General features: G+C 43.8%; 1 protein-coding gene across 1 annotated transcript; it reads left to right on the forward strand.

The window, feature by feature from the left end:
• The first annotated feature begins 725 nt into the window (after positions 1-725).
• Positions 726-7,356, forward strand: LOC119329921 (probable sugar phosphate/phosphate translocator At1g06470). The gene is made up of 12 exons (XM_037603026.1): positions 726-1,441; positions 1,571-1,740; positions 1,825-1,910; positions 2,015-2,064; positions 2,619-2,686; positions 3,405-3,505; positions 3,648-3,660; positions 4,325-4,509; positions 4,596-4,682; positions 5,238-5,332; positions 5,919-6,082; positions 6,866-7,356. The coding sequence occupies exons 1-11, from the start codon at positions 1,131-1,133 to the stop codon at positions 6,046-6,048; spliced, it is 1,296 nt and encodes a 431-aa protein (XP_037458923.1). The 5' UTR covers positions 726-1,130; the 3' UTR covers positions 6,049-6,082; positions 6,866-7,356.
• Positions 7,357-10,317: the final 2,961 nt, after the last annotated feature.

Consider the following 10,317-nt stretch of genomic DNA (forward strand, 5'->3'; position numbering starts at 1 on the left):
AACCAGCACGAGCGGGTGACCCCCACTGATTCCGAGGCTCGCCGGCGCCGGAGCCAACTGGATCCGCCGCCTACAAGGTCGCGCGCCGAGCTCCGGGGCGAATCTATGGCACCGGCGGCGGCTGCGACCCCGCAGAGCCAAATGGGCACCCGCCGCCCTCAAACTTGGTGGAATGGATGCAGCACGGGGCGGCGGTGCTAACGGACGGCACGGAGCAGTCGGGGGCAGCAAGCAACGATAGGGAGGTGCGGCGGCCGCGCCCGCAGGAAGTGGTGCGGGAACGAAATCGGGTGGAAATGTCCTTCGCGCCAAGGGAAAGGGGTCCGGCAAAACAAGCCAATTCCCGTAGGTATGATGGAAATGGGTCACGGTTTGCAAGATCCCACGAAAAGAAAATTCTGAGACAGTCGAATGTACGGGATCTATTTGGGCCGGCAAATTCGCCTTCGACCTGTAAACCCACGGTTATTTTACCGAATGGCCGGGTTTACAAGATTTGCCAGAGATGCTGTTACCATTGGACGCTGACAGCAGAAAGGCATGTGTGCGAACGAGTGGAAGGATGATGCTGCTGGTGTACGCCTTGTTGTATAGATAGATAGATAAATAAAAGCAACGCCGTTGAAAAACGATGTCGGAGCGAAGGCGCGCCCACCACTCGATATAACGGGAAAAAACCCTTCCATTTTACGACGTCTCGGCAGGCAGCGGCAACAAACCCAACCGGGCGCGCGCGCTCCAGCGGCCGGCCGGACCAGACCCGACCCGCGTCGCGCCACCCGCCAAATCCACCGTCGCTCCGGCAGGCAGGCAGCGGGTCAGGTCAGGTCAGGTGAGCAGGCCAGCCGCAGCCACCACCGTGCCCTCCCTCAGTCCCTCTCCCCTCCCATTCCCCTACCACCGCCCACTTCCCTGCCTCTGCCACCGCGCCGCGCCGTCCCAGATCCCTACCGCGGCCCTGCCCCGCCGCGGCATTGGCATTCGGCGCCCCGCTCCGTCCGCCCAGCCCAGCCCCGCGCGCGATGCCGGCGGGCTCCTCCTTGTTATTGTTGTTGTTGTTGTTGTAGGAGGAGTAGGAGGAGGGGATCTCTCTCTCTGTTCGTGGTTGAGGAGGAGGGGGAGGAGGAGGCATGCCGGAGGCGGACACGCTGGCCGCGGTGACCGCGGCGGAGGTGGTGTCCCCGCGATCCGGCTACTTCCGGCAGCGGAGCATAAACGCCCCGGATCCGGACCGCAAGGCGTTCGACGTCGAGAACCCGCCGGGAGCCTCCGTGGGCGCCGCCGGAGCCGGGGCAGGAGGCCTGGGGCTCCGGCCCAGCGAGTCCGTCGCCAAGCTGGAGTCGCTGGAGCGGGCGGAGCGCGCCGCCCTGGCGCCCGCGGTCGTGCTCAAGACGGGGTTCTACATCCTCGTCTGGTACACCTTCAGCACCTGCCTCACCCTGTGAGTGCTCTGCTTGCCCCCTTCTTCTCTGTTCCTCCTCCTCCTCCCGCCTCTGGATCTCTAGCTCCTCCTGTGGGAAAATTCAGTGGAGGTTTTGATCTGGTTGCCTCCTTTGTTCTTGTTGGGTAGATACAATAAGACGCTGCTGGGGGACAAGCTGGGCAAGTTCCCGGCGCCGCTGCTGATGAACACTGTGCACTTCGCGCTGCAGGCCGCGCTCTCCAAGATCATCCTGCTCTTCCAGGCCAAGGGGATCGACAGCGCCGTCGAGATGAGCTGGAAGGATTACTTCATGAGAGGTGCCCACCCTCCTGCTCCACGATTCATCTCTCGGTACACTGCAAATTCTGGTTGTTCATGCTTCTGGCCTTGCCTCTCTGCAGTCGTCCCAACCGCTCTGGGAACCGCGCTCGACATAAACCTGAGCAACGCGTCTCTGGTCTTCATCACGGTCACGTTCGCCACTATGGTCTGTCGTCTGCAAAAGTGATTTACTCCACTTACAGTTTCGATTGCATTGCATTCTGAATCGAGTTCAGCTAACTTGATTTCTGAATTCTGACACCTTTGCAGTGTAAATCGGCGTCGCCAATATTCCTTTTGCTATTCGCTTTTGCATTTCGGTGAGTGTTGTAAACTTGTAACTGGATAACTGCTGTACCATGGCTTTCTCGTGCTGCGGTTTTAGCTGGGATGCTCATTCTGGCTCCATTGATTATTGTTTGTTCAGTTTGACAGCTAGTTGTGGAGTTGATTTATCCATATTAGCAGAGCAGGGCATGCATTTTTACTAATTCACATCAACTAGCAACATAACTTTACTCTATGTTATTATTCCCACTTTTGAAGATGATAATTTGAAGAACCCAATGCTGCGACCGATCTGTTTTATCGGTGGGTTAAGCCAGTACAACGCTATTGCTAGTTTGTTCATGCACGACCAACTCTGTGTTGATCGAATCAGTCCTGGATCGAATGTAAAGCATTTAAAAAGCCAGTGTCTTTAGAGAGTAGACATATTACTAATTTGGACGGTGAATAATCATGCCCACACCACTTGATTCTTTAACATCCATTTATTTTTCTTATGCAATTGCAACCCAGAGCCTAGAGGGCTAACATCTACAAACTGAGTTTGATTTTATATGGCTCTAAAAGGTGCCTTCTGGTTTACCAGGTTGGAGAGCCCCAGCATCAAGCTTCTAGGAATCATAGTTGTCATTTCCATTGGGGTTCTGTTGACAGGTATGTAGTCTCAGCTTGTTAAATGGATAGATGTTTATTATGCTAGCTGCTGAGTAAATAGTTTCTTCAGTATCAGCCAGCTTACTACTAAGATTGCATTATTTGTATTTTTGTGGTTTTTGATCTCTGTAATTTTTCCAGTTTGGTTTATAGCCACATCATGTATGGTAGGGTTTCCATTATTTTCCAGTGGCCAAGTACACTACTTTCAAGTCTTTTGAAATTCACCTAACTGTGTAATATCCCAACAAATAAAAAACAACACACAACTCATAAACATAGTTGATAAGCCAGTACATGTTTCCAATACTAGCAATTGAATGGAGAACTGGGATGTTCTGGAAATTAGTCTCACCACTGGCAATCATTTTATTTTATCTTAACATTTGGTCAACCAAGTTATTCTGGGGTATTATACATATCAGAGCGCTTAGCACAGTTATTTTAGCGACTTGACTGTCTCGCCAGGTGGAAAGTATTGTTTCTTCTAGGCAGTTTCAATCCAGTACTGAGCTGAAGCTGCTGCAGAAAGGATCTGGGGTAGTATTTTTTCGAGCAACCATCTGTGGTTGTATATATTAATTCCAGTTTTGTAGTTGAATGCTTTTCTTGTCTAAGTCACCTCAATTGTTGTCCTCCAGTTTGTAGTCCTTTTTGAATGCTTCAAGAATGCATCTTGGACTTGCCTTTTGTGATTTAACAATATTATTTTCATCAGTTGCCAGGGAAACTGCGTTTGACTTCTGGGGCTTCATATTTGTGACGCTTGCTGCTGTTATGTCAGGATTCCGCTGGTCCATGACTCAGATTCTATTGCAAGTACGTGTAATGGCTAATGTTATTCAAATGCCTTGAGAATTATCACCAAACTCCCATCTTTCCTGTTTTCCCTTTTTCTTATACACTTCCTGTGGCTAACGGTTTGTTTTATTTATGTGCATGTGGATATTGATATTTCAAGAAAGATAGTTATGGTATGTTGCTTCACATGCGCACTTCCATGCCTCTTTTTTTTTTCCTTCAGTACTTCTAATGCCCAATAGTTTGAATGCATCTTTTATGCATATCATTAAGGCATTTGCTCTGGGTTTAGCTCCTTTTCTCCAGCTAATATGCTTGGTTCTTGCAATTTTATTTTATCTCCTGAATGAGAAGATAGACTTGAAAAAGTTGGGGCCTTGAAGGTGTTGAATGAGAGCTCGATCCTCTCTTTTCTAGAGCCGTTGCACATTTCTGATCATGGAGATAATCAAATGGTCCAGCAGTTAAAGAACTTGATATAATTGAAACTTAAATTTGGTATAGAATCTGAAGTGTGGGCTTTATGATTTTGATCTTAAGTTCTGAAGTATCAGGAACAGGGCTCCTATTTCATACTCCCTCCGTTCCAAAATAGATGACTCAACTTTGTACTAACTTTAGTACAAAGTTGAGTCATCTATTTTGGAACGGAGGGAGTAGGTATTAGTTATAGTTTCTGCTTGATCCATCCTGTTTTCCCTAGTAGCTCTAGCTCCAGATTTTCATCTAGAGGCCAGAGCATGGATAAATACGGGGCAAATATTATTTAGTAAACTTAGCAATCCTGATTTGGCTACTAGGAGTTCATGAGCTCAATAACCCATCTTCCTTTGGCAGGCCTGAAAGATCCAATCACCCTGATGAGTCATGTTACTCCGGTGATGGCCATAGCCACCATGGTACTATCTCTCCTGTTGGATCCTTGGAGTGATTTTCGAAAGAACACGTATTTCGATAACCCATGGCACGTCATGCGCAGTTTCTTACTTATGCTAATCGGAGGGAGCTTGGCTTTTTTCATGGTAACGATTGTTTATTTGATTACAAAACGAACTTGTCAGAAATATCATAGATGATTGACTGTCATGATATATTATATCAACTGCAGGTTTTAACGGAGTATATACTTGTTTCAGCAACAAGTGCTATAACTGTGACGATAGCTGGGGTAGTAAAGGAAGCTGTAACCATCTTGGTAATATTTGAAATCTATTCTTTCCTAAAAGAGCAATTGTTTTATATTTACTTGCATCTGTCATCTGTGTCGGAATGTAAATCCGCAAACACCTACCAAAGTAGTATCTTTCTATATTAGCTGATATTTATCCGAACACTATTATTAACATGAATGCCACCTCGTTTAAAATAAAATCAGGATGAGGTAAGTGATTAGGCAATTGATAACTCATGAACAGGAAGAACTAAATTCTGAACCACAAAATGGAACTGATCTGTTGTTTGTTCAGAAGTTAAGATTAAGAAGTATCAAAGGAAGAAATTCCCGTCAGTAGCTAATTCATTTTTGGCATACACTAATAGAGGCGAGCTATCAGTAGTCATATGCAAAAGTCCAACAGCATTTCTTGTGTATGCTTCTCTGCTAGAGTGTTGGTTCTAGCATGAAGATGGATACTGCACTTGATATCATAGCCCAAAAGGGAATGTTGTTCTTAGATTCCATATGATCCAGAACCAAAATCTTGTAGTAATTGATGTCTCTTATGAAGGAAATTTTACCTTGTTGTTTCAGGTTGCAGTTTTTTATTTCCATGATGAATTTACTTGGTTGAAAGGGGTTGGTCTTACCACTACTATGGTTGGTGTTAGCTTATTCAACTGGTACAAGTAAGTGACTCTTGATAATAAAGACTTTGTTGCAAGCTTACATATTCTTCTTGGGAATGCAACTGAGCTGAGGCAAGCTGAACCATTGCCATTTGGTCAATGTTACAATACCTATTTATCTCAGAAGTAAATAAGTATTGTTAGATGTCTCTTATGATGTTTGTTTAGGATTAATCATGTTATCATTCAGAACAGCTTAGCTCGGAGACATGAATACTGAAATAATTCGGACTCAAAGTTCATTTGTTTTGACTTGTTGAATAGTATTGGTCCCACATTTTTGTTCTGCCTGCCTAGACCATCATCTTCTACAGTGCTGCCTAACAGTTTATTTAACGAATCATACTGTGCTCCACAAATTGTCAGTCTTTGACTCAACATAAATACTTGTGTGCACACATGCATGGATATAGATATTTACGAAAACATTTTCCATTGTTTAGTCCATGACAATAGTTGAGGTTCAAGTTCACATTCATCTTCAAAATGATTACTTTCTTGATATTGCGGTGGATGGACCAAGGATATGTGGCTTACTACATTGTTCATCTTTTCTTGGTTTCATAATATTTATGGCTGATGACAGGTATGAGAAATTCAAGAAGGGTCAGATAAATGAGGATGGAGTCGATTCACCTTCATTTAGTGGGGATGCCAAATACATTATTCTAGATGACCTGGAAGATGAGGATGGGTTTCTGGATGAAGATACATAATTTTGGAATGTAGCAACATTTTAACTGCCACTTGGTAAGGTTCCCTTTGCATATCTTATAAAACAAGAACTACTTGCATTATTGAGCAGACTTAGGCACACAGATGCCATCCGTGTTTATAAGCCACTGAAGTGACTAGTCCATTTTGTCTCATCAGTGTCCAAGTAACAGTAATTACGTAAACATAATGACTATTCCATAGATTCTTTTTTGTACTAGTCATCAATGCATAAACTGTTCAACCTCCTACTTTTGCAAGTCTTGAAATGATGAAACTGAAAGGTGGAAGAGGGGAAGGGGGACTTTTTTTGGTATTTAAGACCCTGTTCGGAACCTCTCAAATCTCAAAACTCCGCTCCGCGCTGTAGAGGAAATGAGGAGCTCGGTTTGAGCCACTCCCTGAAATTGTGCTGGCGTTCCTTCCGCTCCGGGAGCCGCAGTTGTGGACCAAAGAGGATCCGAACAGGTCCTAAAATGCCCATATTATGATGTAGTCTGTGCTAGTAACTAAATGATGAGTGTCAACAGCAAGAAGAAGATGAATGCCAGAGCATGAAAAATAGACCCGCTTCTGTGTTGTATGACGAAGTTTTATGAAGAATTTTTTTGATCAAATACTCGGACTTGCAGAAGAATCTGACAGTCATTTCTGTGTCAAGAATTGCTGCAGCTAGGCTTTTAATGTGACTTCAGTATAATTCCTGACATATCGCAATAATGTTTGCTAAGATTATTCAGTTCTTGCTCTTGCACTTCGCATTTTTGTGCCGTTCCCGTAACAAATGCACTGACGACTTAATCAATCTGATTTTGGCAGGATTGTTGATGCCTTTAGACCATTGATGGCTGCCTGTTGAAATAATACTCATGGAGGTTTTCTACAGAGACATACAAACACACAAGCAATCAGTGTGAGCTTAATCCATCTCACATTGAGGTTGAATGCTTGATTGACTGAATGGCCACCTGGATTGCAGTATATCATACTATGCGCTAACTTCACTGGAACACTTTGAGAGGATCGGCAGGTGGTACAAATCGGCCTGCTTGTTCATAATGGAAGTTACTTAAAACCGACTGATATTAGCTTGTTTTTCCTTTCTCTTCGTGTGAGCGCGAACATGCACATATTCATTATAAAACCTCCACATTTTTGGTGCCTAGGCATAAATCATCCGCTGTGTAGATCAAACTGTAAGAGTGACCACACATACCCCACATGTGCTGCTCCCTTGAAAGCTTAGGGACAGCCTCTGATTATTTGTAATCTGTAAAACTGTGAGTGAAAAAAGGATTGTTCTTCTCTAATGTATCTTGCACCCCTGCAGTTTGTGCTTTAACACTAGTATTCCATAGCTCTTGTTGTCTTGTTGATGGAAGTTAAAGGGGAACTGTTCCAGTCATTCGGTTTCTACAGTAGAGACAGCCACTGTTAAAATTGTATGCTCGAAACCACAACAAAACTTGTAAACCTACCAGATCGCTTGACTATTCTTCAATGAAATTTTGATGGTGCGTTTACAGAGATGAGATGAGTTGTTGTAGTTAAGCACCTTCCTATACGTACGCAATTAACAATTGAATCAGTTCGTTTGTAACAAATGAGGACAAGTATTCGTACATTATTGAAAGGGGGACTTTGATAAGTGCTACACGTGTGACATGAACACATGGCAACTCCGAACGTTTTTGATGACAAGTTCAGTGATGTGAGGATGGCAACTTTAATTGTCAAGCATGACAACTTTTTTTTCAAATGACAAGTTTCAATTTTCTTTGGGTTGGTTTTTTCTTTTTGGATGGCAACTTTAGTTGTAAAAAACGCCAGAGTCGGAGTGTTTCGTGTCACACGTGTGACACTTATCATTTGGGTTGAAAGAATTGGTCAGTATATATTCACGAACCAATGTGTTGACATGGGGGCGACGACGGCGGGAGGGGTGGATTTTTTTTTCTTGCTCGCCAACAATTCTTATACAATCAGTTTCAATTAAAGAAAACAATTCTCATACAATCAAGAGGTCGAGGTAACTAAATCATTGCTACAAGTCCACAAGTAAGTAGCTAGACAATTAGGAGTACGACCATATGATGCTACAAACTAGTAATAATAAAATTTCCAGTGAAGCTAGCTCGTAGTATGACACACAATGAGAATCAAGCATCCCCTCCAGGTTTATGCTAGCCCATCCGGTCGTTTCTCCTCTTCTCATCCCGCAGCCGCCACTGGCTGATGCCTTCACTGTGTCTACCAACGTCGAGAGCCGACGCGCCTCTTCTTCTGTATGCCCACCTCGCTCGATCAATTTGCCGAACCCCACGGGGTCCATCTCCTGCCGTCCCTTCCCTCCATGAACGGACCTAGACTCAACACCCTCGGTGGGACGACTGATGGGGGCCTGGTTATGTCATGAATGTATCACAAAATGCATATGTATAATGTACTCCATGAATTTATTTTGTCAACACGTCTCTCTCCCTCTCTCTCTGAAAAACATTTTAGTGTTCACTGGTAAGCTAAAAATTCATTCATGTGAGGGGCCAGGGAAGCAACCGTTTTGTTTTGCTGCTGTTGTTCATCGGCAGAAAAACATTTCGATGTTCATTGATTTGGGTCTGGGAAATTTGTGTCTGCATTTGGAATTCATTTTGCAGTTCTGTGTTTGCAGACTGGCCCAAGGTGTGTGTTTGTTCGAAGAGTGAGTGGTTAGTGTTTGAGTTTATTTTTCTTTTCAAGGAAGAATGATGTACCTTTTGGCCTCTACTAGCAATGTGCCCATGCATTGCAACGGATCCAAAGTAGAATAATATATTTTCACAAACATAAAGAAAAACACTGTAATTTTCGTAGTTATTCTTCACCCCTCTCTATTTTAGCATCAATGCTCTGTATTTCTACGTTTTATAAATTTTGTCTTATTTCATGCGTAAAAAGAGAAAGTAAAAAAAATATAATCATCGTAAAAAATATTTTTATGTTACGTAATGTTACGAACATTAAAACACAGTGTATAGTATACATAAAATGCAATTTTCGGTCTTATGACCTATATTTCTGTTTTCTTATGCCAAATTTTATGTAATGAAGCAATATAAGTGTAAGTATTTGTATACCAAGTGTAATTTATCGAACGATCGTAAGATTACTTCAGGTCAGGAATAATTTATTCTGCATCCTGGGTGATGAATAATATTTCTAAAAATGTATCCATATTAGGTTTCACTCAAAATATAGTCCTCGTGACTGTTTTGATGAGGTGAAGGAGGGATGTCGTTGATTTCAGGATACTAAGGGGTTTTCTGCAAATTGGAGTAGAAAAATGGGGTCATGTTGCAAAAAGGCACAATTTACCTCACAGTCATTAGATGCAGATCTAATGGTCAGAAATGACGGATGACAGACACACCATCATCACCAACTGAATTTTTTATAGAAGTAGAGACATCCTAGGATACACACAACCATCATGTTATTAAATAAGGATGATGTAAGACAAAGCAACAGACCAAAATACGTTATAAAACAAAGCATATGAGATGGCTGGGTGAGGTGTGGGTGAATTTTTCTTCTGGTTGTTCTTTTCTGAACATTATTTTCTTTCCAGGTGAGTTTGTTGGTGGTTGTGAGGCAAATTTGCTTGGTGTTTTCCTTTGTCTTCGACAGTGGATCAAGCTCAGAACAGATGAATGCCTGGTTGCCAAACACAACTGTAGCGGGCGTGGCAGAGCGTGCTTTACCATCTTGTTTAACTACAATTAATACTCCTCACGTTTGAAGACTGATCAACACATTTTTCTGGAGACGTGGATGTGTGATTGGCTAGCGAAGGATCCGGAGCGGCCGCTAGTGGCATGTGGCGTGGAGGATGGATACATATGCCCGCGAGTATATATAAGAGCATCTTCAACAGCTCCTCTATCTCTAATTAACCACCATTTATGAAAACTTGAGGCAAAAAGTCTCTCAAACAGTCCCATAAAGTGGCCATAACTTTAAAGAATCCCTTAGAATTGGCCCTTTTCTTCCCGTTGGTTTATGGAAGACCATCTTCCCATAAAGTTTTTTGCGGGCTAGTAATCGTCTAAAACTTCACTGCCCGCCACCGCTGCGGCACCACGACCGCGACGCTGCCTGCACTGCCCCTCACCAGCAGCCATCCTGCACTCACGCCGCCGCCTAGCGCCACACCTACGATGCTGCCCGCACCACGCCTCGCCGACGGCCGTCCCGTGCTCGTGCCGCCATGCAGCCTTGTGCCGCCCCTCGCC

Source organism: Triticum dicoccoides, chromosome 7A (genome assembly GCF_002162155.2).
Source record: "Triticum dicoccoides isolate Atlit2015 ecotype Zavitan chromosome 7A, WEW_v2.0, whole genome shotgun sequence".
In the NCBI taxonomy this organism is placed as follows: Eukaryota; Viridiplantae; Streptophyta; class Magnoliopsida; order Poales; family Poaceae; genus Triticum; species Triticum dicoccoides.

Excerpts from the sequence above, each read along its gene's own strand:
- LOC119329921 (XM_037603026.1), top strand. The coding sequence starts at position 1,131 with ATGCCGGAGGCGGACACGCTGGCCGCGGTGACCGCGGCGGAGGTGGTG. Across the intron at positions 1,741-1,824 it reads GAAGGATTACTTCATGAGAG|TCGTCCCAACCGCTCTGGGA; the intron begins GTGCCCACCCTC and ends GCCTCTCTGCAG. Across the intron at positions 2,065-2,618 it reads CTATTCGCTTTTGCATTTCG|GTTGGAGAGCCCCAGCATCA; the intron begins GTGAGTGTTGTA and ends CTGGTTTACCAG.